This window comes from Anomaloglossus baeobatrachus, chromosome 2 (assembly GCF_048569485.1).
Source record: "Anomaloglossus baeobatrachus isolate aAnoBae1 chromosome 2, aAnoBae1.hap1, whole genome shotgun sequence".
NCBI classification, from domain to species: domain Eukaryota; kingdom Metazoa; phylum Chordata; class Amphibia; order Anura; family Aromobatidae; genus Anomaloglossus; species Anomaloglossus baeobatrachus.
Window position 1 is genome coordinate 91,927,043 of NC_134354.1, and position 13,198 is coordinate 91,940,240.

Consider the following 13,198-nt stretch of genomic DNA (forward strand, 5'->3'; position numbering starts at 1 on the left):
GTTCCTACCCCCATCCTGGGCGGTGGTCACGACAGACGCGAGCCTGTCAGGGTGGGGAGCAGTGTTTCTCCACCACAGGGCTCACGGTACGTGGACTCGGAAAGAGTCCACCCTTCAAATCAATGTTCTGGAAATCAGAGCAGTCTATCTTGCCCTACAAGCCTTCCAGCAGTGGCTAGCAGGCAAGCAGATCCGAATTCAGTCGGACAACTCCACAGCGGTGGCATACATCAACCACCAAGGGGGAACACGCAGTCGGCAGGCCTTCCAGGAAGTCCGGCGGATTCTGACGTGGGTGGAAGACACGGCATCCACCATATCCGCAGTTCACATACCAAGCGTGGAAAACTGGGAAGCAGACTTTCTCAGTCGCCAGGGCATGGACGCAGGGGAATGGTCCCTTCACCCGGACGTGTTTAAGGAGATCTGTCGCCGCTGGGGGATGCCGGACGTCGACCTGATGGCGTCACGGCACAACAACAAGGTCCCGGTTTTCATGGCGCGATCCCACGATTACCGAGCTCTGGCGGCAGACGCCCTAGTTCAGGATTGGTCGCAGTTCAGGCTACCTTATGTGTTCCCACCTCTGGCGTTGTTGCCCAGGGTGCTGCGCAAGATCAGGGCCGACTGCCGCCGCGCCATCCTCGTCGCTCCAGACTGGCCAAGGAGGTCGTGGTACCCGGATCTGTGGCACCTCACGGTAGGCCAACCGTGGGCTCTGCCAGACCGTCCAGACTTGCTGTCTCAAGGGCCGTTTTTCCATCTGAATTCTGCGGCCCTGAACCTGACTGTGTGGCCATTGAGTCCTGGATCCTAGCGGCTTCAGGTTTATCTCATGAAGTGGTTGCCACCATGAGACAGGCTAGGAAACCATCCTCCGCCAAGATCTACCACAGGACGTGGAAGATATTCTTATCTTGGTGCTCTGCTCAGGGAGTTTCTCCCTGGCCATTTGCATTGCCTATTTTTCTTTCCTTCCTGCAGTCTGGGTTGGAAAAAGGTTTGTCGCTCGGCTCCCTTAAAGGTCAAGTCTCCGCGCTATCCGTATTTTTTCAGAAGCGCCTAGCGCGACTTCCTCAGGTACGCACGTTCCTGCAAGGGGTTTGTCATATCGTCCCCCCTTACAAGCGGCCGTTGGAGCCCTGGGATCTGAACAAGGTCCTAATTGCTCTCCAGAAGCCGCCTTTCGAGCCTTTGAAGGATGTTTCCCTTTCTCGTCTTTCACAGAAAGTGGCCTTTCTAGTGGCGGTCACGTCTCTTCGGAGAGTGTCCGAGCTGGCGGCGTTATCATGCAGATCTCCCTTCCTAGTATTTCACCAGGACAAGGTAGTTCTGCGTCCAATTCCAGAATTTCTTCCTAAGGTGGTATCCTCCTTTCATCTCAACCAGGATATCACTTTACCGTCTTTGTGTCCGCATCCAGTTCACCAATTTGAAAAAGGTTTGCATTTATTGGATCTGGTGAGAGCACTCAGGATCTACATTTCCCGCACGGCGCCCCTGCGCCGCTCGGATGCACTCTTTATCCTTGTCGCTGGTCAGCGTAAGGGGTCGCAAGCTTCCAAATCCACCCTGGCGCGGTGGATCAAGGAACCAATTCTTCACACCTACCGTTCTGCTGGGCTTCAGATTCCATCAGGACTGAAGGCCCATTCTACCAGAGCCGTGGGTGCGTCCTGGGCATTACGGCACCAGGCTACGGCTCAGCAGGTGTGCCAGGCGGCTACCTGGTCGAGTCTGCACACTTTTACCAAGCATTATCAGGTGCATACCTACGCTTCGGCGGATGCCAGCCTAGGTAGACAAGTCCTTCAGGCGGCGGTGGCCCACCTGTAGGAAAGGGCTGTTTGACGGCCCTATCACGAGGTATTCTTTTACCCACCCAGGGACTGCTTTTGGACGTCCCAATTGTCTGGGTCTTTACTTACCGTAAATTCCTTTTCTTCTAGCTCCAATTGGGAGACCCAGCACCCGCCCTGTTTTCTTAGGGATTTTGTTTTTTCGGGTGCACATGTTGTTCATGTTGAAGAGTTCAGTTCTCCGATGTTGTTCCTCGGATTGAATTTGTCTTTAAAACAGTTATTGGCTTTCCTCCTTCTTGCTTTTGCACTAAAACTGAGGAGCCCGTGATCCCACGGGGGGGGTGTATAGCCAGAAGGGGAGGGGCCTTACACTTTTTAGTGTAATACTTTGTGTGGCCTCCGGAGGCAGTAGCTATACACCCAATTGTCTGGGTCTCCCAATTGGAGCTAGAAGAAAAGGAATTTACGGTAAGTAAACAAAATTCCCTTCATTCATCCTCAAGGATTACATACTTTTACCACTCACAGACCTGATATTATATCATTTTCCTCAAAAGTCCAATATTTTTGACTCCTTTGTTTGATTTTTATTCTGTTTATCTGCTGTTAGAACAGATGTAGGTTTTAGGTCAAATTTGTGCAGAAACGTAAAATTTTTAATGGCTCACAAACTTTCAACCCCCACTTTATATTATAATGCTATATCTGCCTTACTGTAGTCTTGTTTTATACAAGGGCATAGCTTTCTGTTGAGTTTTGTATGGCAGGGAAAATAAATTGTAAGCTAATTCTCTGTAGTACAGTGGCATACTGAAGCAGCAGAGTGTCGCACAAAGTGTCCATGTTTCTGGACTGTAGTTTTCTGTAACCAGCATTTGGTCCCGACTTGAGCTTTACAAAGTTTCTGAAGGAAAGCTGCAGACCCCCATTATGTCTTCTAGGCTTTAAGCCTGTAATAAGTAGGGATCTTGACAGCTTTTCACTGTAGAGTTCACTAAAAGGCCTTTTTGGATATCTTATTATGGATATCTTTGGGTTTATATTCACTGATTGGAGTAATATCGTCACTGTATCTGCAGGCAGAGACTACATGAAGAATGGCTTGTTCGAGAACAGAAAGCTCAGGATGAATTCAAGCTAAGAGTTGAAAAACAGGAAGCGGCTCAAAGACGGGAAGAAGAGGAGGTATAGTATATAAGAGGGGTGTATATAAGAGGGGTGTAGCCGCCCGATAAACCTCTGATGTGCTCTGTGATTCGGGGATGATATTGTCCTGTCTCTTACTCATACAATATGATTTATTGTTGACTACAGTGATAATCTGTCAGCTCTAGAGTTGGAGGTGGTTCACTACTTATTTTTTGAAGCCACATCGATATGTTGAGATGCAAGGCTTCTCTCAAATACCTTGTCTTGCCAATAGTGCCTGAGTGTCACTATTGCGGTCCGCTCATTCCCTTCTCGTGACCTCTGATGTCATGTCAACTTCCAGTTGACCTGACTTCCCCGCATTCGGCCCCAGGATTCCGTGAGTGACTGGGCTGTGGGTGGCGTTTCACCGCTCATCACAGCCCAGCATCGCTCCTGCTTGTGGCACTCTCAGTGAAGGAGAGAGCTAGCGAGTTGCTGGGCTGTGACGAGCAGGAAAAACACCGCCCATAGCCCGGTCACTCAGGAAGTCTGGGGCCGGCCATGGAGATGTCAGGTCAACTGGAAGTGACCTTACGCACATCAGAGGTCACGTACCCAGAGGTGACGAGAAGGGAATGAGCGGGCCGCAATGCGCCTGTTCCTGGAGGGGTGGGAGGCACTGCAGGGAATTGAGTGCAGCCCCAGCCTCCTGTGACATCACATTTAAGTTTTCTCTCAAATGAAGTCACAAGAAGGAAAGCTAATAAGAAGGGTATTTAAAAATAAAGTTAACTGCAAAAGTGGATAGGGCTTTTATGTACAGGTATTTATAAAGGAATTCAAAGATATCTGACCACCCCTTCTAAAATAAACATCATAGTGCAAATCGCACGGAATGATGGTCACAGCTCGGGACCTGCCTTCACAAGATCATGACGAGAAAACTCCCACAGAAGTCAGTGAATGTCGTTTAGCTTGTATGGCCAATGTAACTGCTGTAAAGCACATCTGTAAATGCGGTGACAGCAGCTCAGTCAGGAAGCTGTCAAAATAATGTACAAAAAATAATAAACAGATGAGAAAAACGGAGTTTAATTTGTGAAGGATTGTCACGTTTCTTTTAAAGGTAAGGTGTCGTTTTTTTTTGTTTTTTTTTGTATTAATAATGATTATGAAATCAAGTATTTTTAATACAAAATTAAATTAATTTTAGTTTTTATTTAATTCTAGTTTTACTGAAACACTGGGGGCTGCCATCTTAGATTTGCTGTGTGTAACGACAGTTACTCACCTCAAACACGACAGCCCCTGTGCATAGAAGACAGGTGTCGCTCTCCGACCCTATCTGCTTCCTGCTTTGACCTGGACACGCCCCCTGGGCTGTCCATATCATAGCAGAGCGAGGAGATCAGCACCATTTTTGTGGAGCTCACAGCGTATGCTGTGTGCTGCATTCTCCCTCTGTCACCCGCTCGGGATGTGTGAGTTACGGGCCTCTGCTGCTACACTCTTCCTGCACCCCCCCCCCTTCCCCGTCCCCTTATCCACCCCTGCCAGTCTCCCCTCTCCACCACTGCTCCCCCCCTTCACTCGTGTGCTCGCCTCGGGCCTCTGCTTTGGAGGGAGCCTCTGCTTTGGCATTGGAGGGGGGCGTGGGTGCGGCAGAGCATTGGAGGGGGCGTGGGTGCGGCAGAGCATTGGAGGGGGCGTGGGTGCGGCAGAGCATTGGAGGGGGCGTGCGTGCGGCAGAGCATTGGAGGGGGCGTGCGTGCGGCAGAGCATTGGAGGGGGCGTGCGTGCGGCAGAGCATTGGAGGGGGCGTGCGTGCGGCAGAGCATTGGAGGGGGCGTGCGTGCGGCAGAGCATTGGAGGGGGCGTGCGTGCGGCAGAGCATTGGAGGGGGCGTGCGTGCGGCAGAGCATTGGAGGGGGCGTGCGTGCGGCAGAGCATTGGAGGGGGCGTGCGTGCGGCAGAGCATTGGAGGGGGCGTGCGTGCGGCAGAGCATTGGAGGGGGCGTGCGTGCGGCAGAGCATTGGAGGGGGCGTGCGTGCGGCAGAGCACTGGAGGGGGCGGGCGTGCGTGCGGCAGAGCACTTGGGGGGGGGGGGGGGGGAGCGTGCGCGCGGCAGAGCATTGGGGGGGGCATGCATGCGCGCGGCAGAGCATTGCTCGTAGGCGGCGTGCAGAGCGCTTTGTGGGGGAGCACCATGCAGCTGTCCTTGGTGAGATTTTAGACATTAGGATCACTTTGCGGTCACCAACAAGATGGCTCCGCACTGTGATCCTAAACTTCATCCTCCTTTATTCTTTTTTATAAACACCCAGAACGGGAGGGGGAGGTGACATCACACACAGGAGAGCAGATTCCACCCACTTATACTGCAGCTGTAATGTGAGCTAGTTCTACAATAGGATTTCAGCAGCTGCTCCCCCTAGTGTTTAAGAGTGGAAAATATCAAACTTTTTATTCTTTTTTTAATATTTTGCACAATTAAATCCAATAATAATTAAAACATTAATACTTTACGTTTTTTTTTAGTTATTGAATTTTTATTTATTTTTTTTTTTTTGGGACGACGCCTTCCCTTTTAAGATATCACTATGTTTTTAGTAAATTAAAATGCTATGTCCATATCTTACTAAAGATCTTGGTATTTTGTTTCATCCTTGATGTACTTTTGTGTGAATTTTGTATTGATGTTTTACACAGAGAAAGCTGATAGAAAAATGGAGACAGCAGGAAATGAAGGAGAAAGCCGAAGAGCCCGAACAAGTGAAGAAGAGAGAAAGAGAGGTGATGCCGGCTCTGAGGATAGGAGCGCTCATATCCTATTTCAGCTGTAGTCTTACGTTATATCCTATCAAGAGTTATGTGATCTGAGCAGCTGGGACCCTCCATGTGACTGCCTGTTCTGTAGTCACTCATTCTTCTCACTAGGCACCATGCAATAATCCATGTATGGGACAATAATGGCTAATTGATAGATTGGCAACCTTCTGGCAGATTGAGGCGATTCCTTCTGACAGCGGGTTGTCTAGATGGGACAATTTGTCGAGAAGAACCGAGCACATGTGCTTGATTTTTCATGGGTGCAATCATTTAAAGTGGGCTGAGCGGCTTTCCTGACATGTCTGGTTCAGTAAACACATTCTCTATAAAATGCAAATTTTGGAGGATTATTTCTGAGAACTCTTTGTTGTCATTCCTCTTGTCAATAGAGAACTAAATTGAGCATTACTTGTTACCGATTGGCTGGGTGTCCTTCACAGAAGCCAGAGTTGTTGCTTTATGGTGTGAAGATCTGTGTATATACTAATGGACATGTCGGGAGAGGTGACCGGTCGACTATAGGGCAAAGTGCAGGTTCTAACTGTATATAGGATAGTCACTATACAGTCAGCTGTGCTCATGGGTCTACATAGCCTGGCGCAAATAGAAGATGTGTAGCTTTGTTTTAAAGAAAATATTAGTAATCAAATATTAAACATCTAAATCACTGAACTGCATAATTAAGTAATCCTCAGAAACAAAAGGAAAAATAAAATTCAAGTTTTTAAGTTTTATATACCCTTTGGTCTTACAATTGGGGTGTTACCTCCATTTACATTAATGACGGCTTCCAGGCTTTTATGGTCATTCTAAATGACTCTCTATGACCTTCATCATTCCTCATATTTCATTCCCCAACACTGCACAGCGCTGTTAAGGTCAAGAGAACAGTTGCGGCCCCTTCAGACCCCCACTTTCTTTCTGAAGAGGCTATTGCGACAATCCCTCCTGAAGCAGTAACATGGCCTGGTTTCGCTTAGGCTTTAAATGTCCACTGCTCTCCATATTGCTCTGCAACCCTTTAACACTAGAACTACTGAGGTAGTCACTTTGCACGATGTATTTCTATATAGGTGTCACGAGTCCAGTAGTTCTAGTGTTAAAACATCATTGCATAGTAAGCGGCTGTGGGAGTGAGGAGCTAGCTGTCTGATACAGCCAGACTCCCCACAGAGCAGGTAGAGACAGTTTATTACTCTGCCTTCTTCCTTTTTTCAAATATTGAAGTGCTCCCACTCTCTCTCTCTACTCAAGGTGTTTATGACTCTGTTGTGCCCATGTTGCGTTCTGTCCCTGCAGAAATTTCTGCAGCGATTTGAACAGCACACGTGCACTTCAAATCGCTGCAGACACAGTGCGTACTGGAAAGCCAATTTCATGCGCTCTGGATGCAGCCCCTCCCATAGACAGAGTGGGGGATGCATGCAAAGCGCACGAAAGAAGTGACATGTCACTTCTTAGAACGCAGCGCTTCAGCAGCTGTGTTCTAATACGCCACGTGGGCTTGGATTAGGCACAATCTTCATACATTGTGCTGAGGACGTAGAACACATGCAGTTGCGGTGCAGAATGCAGCATAACTGCATGAAAATACGCTACGTGGGCACATAGCAAATGTTGGGCACCTGATGTATCATGAAAAAAAAATTTTGGGCACCTGACGTATCATATATATCTGTATCCCATTACTGAATGTATACATCATATTTACTGGTCCTTTTATTCTGGGGGCACGTGGGGTTCTTTCCCCTTTTGCACTATACCCCATCCCTATTCGGTTTAATGATTTGTATCCTGAAGCAAAAAATTTAATTTATTGTAATAATAATATGGTGTTGCTTATTAGGATACTAATATCTACTCTTAGCAAAATTTAAAGACTCCTTTATTCCTGGGTTTCTAATGTATGTTTTTGGGAGTTGTTGCCGATTTGTTTAATATGAGATCCATGGGTGGTCCTTGTCTTTATCATTATTTGTGATTTATAATGGTCTAATGTGAAACATATTAAACGGAACCGGACATGTCCCCAAACGCTATTAGCCTGCAGTTATACAGTAACTCTCCAGTCAGCTGCCAGCTTTCAGTTGCCTGCTTTCAGTCATGGGGCGGAGCGATAAGTCACACCATTGTGAGCTGGAGCTGTCATTACACCCTGACACTTTGACAGCTCACTCTGTACAGGTTTGCTGCAGAATGAGCTGTCAATCAAAGTGTCAGTGTGCGCTCACAGCAGCCGCTCAGTGAGTTCTGAGTGGTGACTAGGGCAGCTTTGACCATGACTGAAACCCAGAGGCTGAAGTTCATTTCCTTTAAGTAAGGCAGGCAGACTGTATTGTTACGCTATGAACCTGCAGATTAATCTTATATCTGCAGGTAATAGCTTTTGGGGATGTGACTGGAAGTTCATAGCGTGGTATATAAACTTATGAGCACAACTGTGCATTGTATTTTGCTTTTTAGCTTTACATCCATCTCATTATGCTGATTATGTCGAATAAGACGGTTTAATCTAGACGTATTCTCTATTTATTGGCAAAGGAGTATTGCCAATTTCTGAATGGAGAATGAAGGAGCACGCAGGGTTGATTTAGCGGCGTGCTCTTGTCCTTCTCACATTAGTGGCCTGGTCACCTTCTCAGCCGGGTGCTCCACTCTGGTTACAAGCTTAGGCCACGTGCACACGGTGAGTATTTGGTGAGTTATTTTACATTTGTAAACCAAAACCAGGAGTGGGTAAATAATGCAGAATCAGTGCCCGTGTTTCTATTCTACTTTTCCTTTGTTCCACTCCTGGTTTTGTCTTACAAATACTGAGAAAAACTCACCATATACTCACCGTGTGCACGTGGCCTTAGATGCTGCAGTGCATTCATTTTTGGGATCTCTAAGGACCCCAGAGTTTGGACCCTGACTAATGGGACCACCCCATTGTGATTCATGCTCTTGCCTTACCTTTCAGTGAAGGTGATGAGGTTGTTAGTTTTGTGACCACTTATTTCCTTAACCTTTCTTTCCATGTTGGAAGCTGCCAGCTAAATCCTTCCAGACTCCCTACATCAAGATGTATCTTTTTGGTTATCACTAGCATTTTATACTTCTAGACCAGTGTTACCAATGTGGCACATTTTAATCGTTCCTTTATATTACACTAATTTTGCTCGCTGAGCTGCCTCCTGTGTGCTCACCTGTGCTTCATATTTAGAGATGGGAATCCCCCAGCACCATAGTGGCATATTCCCAGAATATACCGGTAATGTCGAATACGTGCACTTCTCACCTCTTACATTTATGTTTAGAAATGGGTCCTCCTGACCCCCGTATCCTCTGTATATGGATGACACAGGCGCTGTATGTATAACTATCTCTTGATTTTTACTTTTTATAGCAGTTCTGAGAACACACGAGCAGATTTGCTTGACTATTGCCAGCTCTTCATTAACAGCGGCTGAGACAGGAGACTCTTAGGCCCGTTTCACACATCCGGCATGTTGCTGGATCCGGCACACTCCAGTACAGTGTAATACAGTACAATGGCATCGCGCTGTTATGTGACTGGAGCTTGCCGCGATGCCATTGTACAGTATTAACACTGTACTGGAATGTGCCGGATCCGGCAAAATGCCTGCCGGATGTGTGAACCGGGCCTTACACTTGCATCAATTAGATATCCGTGACACAACCTGTGCATAGGTCGTAGAAATAGAGAAGAGGATGACCCTATAAAGGGTTATTCCAGCCAACGCAGTCACAGCCTCATTATATTCTTATATTATTTATTAAATATGCACAGAAATGAGAGAAATCTCTATAACCTCAAAGCTTTGTATCGGTGTAAATCTTTGATGCCGATATCCAATACATTGGATAGCAGTGAGCTCGGCTCCTTCTGTAATGCCCATAGGAATGAAGGGAGAGAGCAAAACTGTGTTTTAGTATGATGGACAAGTCTGCACACGTCTGAGTTATCACGTCTCAGTACGGCTTACACACGACACAATATAGTTTGTTACAGACGTTTTAATGTTAGAAGTTCTTAACCCCGAATTCAGATGCTGTGCTTCATGGAGGTTTTTACTAGTCCTGTGTTTGCACCATTTCTAGGAAGCTGTGCAGAAGATGCTGGATGAAGCGGAGAGGCAGGTAAGACGGGAGCAGCATTATATCTGAGGTGTGCACTTGTTGTTCGCTATTAATAAACCAGAATACCTAATATTGTGCACACTACAGAGATCACATCATCTATTGCATGCAGAATATTATGCCTCTGTGGTTTTGAAAAAATAAAAGCCGAGTCACCACACCCTGTCCAGCAGAAACTTCAGTTATCTGTGGCCACCAGACGGGAGCCGTACAGACCACCAACTATCTGTCAGTATTGTCAACTTTTTGATTGGTGGACCTGGCACAACATCACATGTGCATAATGCAACAATGACGACGATGCACCATGCCTGCTAATTAAAGAGGCGTCAGATGTTGGGGTCCAGGAGGCGGTTTGCAGGGCTCCTGCCCCAACAACTACAGAATACTGAGGTGGCCACTGGACTGGGTTTTGTTAATCGATGATTTGCACCATCTCACTGCACACTATATCAGCTAAGGTGACTATCATCATATTACTTAAACAATTAAAAAAAAAATTCTTTATCGTTCCTTTGGGAGACCCAGACCATGGGTGTTTAGCTTCTGCCTCCGGAGGACACACAAAGTACTACACTTAAAAGTGTAGCTCTTCCCTCTGAGCTTATACACCCCCTGGTAACCAGTCCTAGCCAGTTTATTGCTTTGTGTCAGGAGGCATACATCCACACATGCATTCTCATCTGATTTGTTTGACTTTTGGAAAGCGTTTGAAGAAAAGCGGGTCCATGTCTGGACTCCCGGCATGTCCCTTCTCACCCCACTGTGTCGGCGGTGTTGTTAAGGTTGATTTCCAAGGCTGGAGCCTTACATGCCGCGCTCCTTCACCATCCCTTCTGGGCTCTGGCTTGAAGTGCGAGCCAGCACGGTCTCCATGCCTGGCAGGAGTCCGGTCTCCATCCACAGCCCCTTGAGGATTCTGTTGGACCGGAGCACTCATCCCCAGGGACATGGCCCTGCGTCTCAGCAGCTAAGTACCTGAGACGTTTATGTTGGGGGGTCCCGGTTCTTTATTGTTTGGGGAGAGTATGCTGTATGTGATTGTTTTAACTTTTCCGGCGGGTTCTCTAGCTTTTGCCTGAGAACCACGCCGATAGTGCCTGCTTGTCGGCCTCGCCGCTTAAATTTAGGCCCCGGCTTCGCCGGAGGCCTAGTTTCATTTTCCTGCCCTCGCATGTCACTCATGCAGAGGGACAGGTTCGGCTCCTCCCGGCGGCCGTTCTACACAGGGGAGGGACACTCCCCACTGCTGGGGCGTCCCTCCTTCCCTGCAGGTCTCTATAGCCCCCCAGTTCCCGCTCTTTTATAGGAACGCCCTCTTCTCAGGCAGGGTTCACTCTGCTCTGGGACATCCTGCATTCTGCATCTCTGCTGAGGTGCTGCGACTGGGGGACCGGGCTTCAGGATCTGGAGGGCACACAACACCGCGCTCAGCGGTCTGGTACCAAGGCCGCCACCTTCTCGCAGGCCGTGGCATCCTTGCAGGCAAACGGAGTGATTGTCCCAGTTCCCGCTCAGGAACGGTTCGGAGGTTTTTACTCAAATCTCTTCCTAGTTCCAAAAAAGGACGGTACCTTCCGGCCCATCCTGGATCTCAAGCTTCTCAACAAGCATGTCCAGGTGCGGCATTTTCGCATGGAGTCTCTGCGATCAGTCATTGCCTCTATGACCCAAGGGGAGTTCCTGGTGTCCATCGACATCAGAGATGCCTATCTACATGTGCCAATCGCAGTGTCCCATCAGCGTTGGTTACGTTTTGCGATAGGAGAGAATAATTTCCAATTCGTGGCTCTCCCCTTCGGGTTAGCCACGGCCCCTCGGGTATTCACCAAGGTCATGGCGGCAGTGATTGCGGTCCTGCACCTCCAGGGGTTAGCAGTGCTTCCTTATCTGGACGACCTTCTGGTCAAGGGTACATCCAGCGCAGACTGTCAGCGGAGTGTTTCGCTCACTCTCGCCACCCTAGCCCAATTCGGGTGGATTGTCAATCTTCCCAAATCCACTCTGACTCCGACCCAGAGTCTCACGTACCTAGGGATGCAGTTCGAGACTTTGCCGGCACTTGTGAAGTTGCCCTTAGACAAACAGCTGTCACTCCGGTTGGCGGTGCGCTCTCTCCTGAGGCCCCGCCGTTATACCCTCAGGCGTCTGATGCAGGTGCTGAGTCAAATGGTGGCCTCCATGGAGGCGGTTCCCTTTGCCCAGTTCCATCTGCGTCCTCTGCAGCTGGACATTCTCCGCTGTTGGGACAAGCGGCCTTCCTCCTTACAGAGGTTAGTGGCTCTGTCGCCACGGACCAGGAGCTCTCTTCAGTGGTGGCTTCGACCCCTCTCCCTGTCCCAAGGGCGCTCCTTCCTGACTCCGTCCTGGGTGATTCTCACCACGGATGCCAGCCTATCCGGCTGGGGAGCGGTACATCTCCACCACAGAGCACAGGGCACTTGGACTCCGTCCGAGTCAGCCCTTTCAATCAATGTGCTGGAAACCAGAGCTGTGCTTCTAGCTCTCCTAGCCTTTCACCACCTGTTGGCGGGCAGGCACATTCGAGTCCAGTCAGACAACGCGACAGCGGTTGCCTACATCAATCACCAAGGCGGGACACGCAGCCGCCTGGCAGTGTTGGAGGTCCAACGCATTCTTCAATGGGCGGAGGACTCCAAGGCCACCATATCTGCAGTCCACATCCCTGGCGTAGAAAACTGGGAGGCAGATTATCTCAGCCGTCAATCCGTGGACGGTGGCGAGTGGTCCCTGCACCCGGCAGTGTTTCAGTCAATCTGCCGCAAGTGGGGCACTCTGGACGTGGACCTAATGGCATCCCGTCACAACAACAACAAGGTTCCGGTTTACGTGGCTCGCTCCCACGATCCTCAGGCCTTCGCCGTGGACGCTCTGGTTCAAGACTGGTCCCAGTTTCGTCTGTTCTACGTGTTTCCCCCTCTAGCTCTCTTGCCCAGAGTCCTGCGCAAGATCAGAATGGAGGGCCGTCGAGTCATCCTCATTGCACCGGACTGGCCCAGGCGAGCTTGGTATCCGGACCTGCTCCAACTGTCCGTGGAGATGCCGTGGCATCTTCCGGACCGTCCAGACCTGCTCTCGCAAGGTCCGTTTTTCCGCCCGAATTCTGCGGCACTCAAATTGACGGCGTGGCTGAGTCCTGGATTTTGACGGCTTCTGGTATTCCCCCTGAAGTCATCTCCACTATGACTCGGGCCCGTAAGTCTTCCTCCGTCAAGATCTATCACAGGACTTGGAAAATTTTCCTGTCCTGGTGTCGCTCTTCCGGCCATTC

At 49.0% G+C, this 13,198-nt stretch overlaps 1 protein-coding gene across 1 annotated transcript in view; it reads left to right on the forward strand.

Moving 5' to 3' along the window:
• ZRSR2 (zinc finger CCCH-type, RNA binding motif and serine/arginine rich 2) overlaps positions 1 to 13,198 on the forward strand; it is an 85,934-nt gene that overhangs the window by 36,561 nt on the left and 36,175 nt on the right. Inside the window, exons 4-6 of the mRNA XM_075335163.1 lie at positions 2,882 to 2,987; positions 5,644 to 5,727; positions 9,868 to 9,906. Of these exons, the coding sequence (XP_075191278.1) occupies positions 2,882 to 2,987; positions 5,644 to 5,727; positions 9,868 to 9,906 (229 nt within the window). The remainder of the gene's footprint in view (positions 1 to 2,881; positions 2,988 to 5,643; positions 5,728 to 9,867; positions 9,907 to 13,198) is intronic.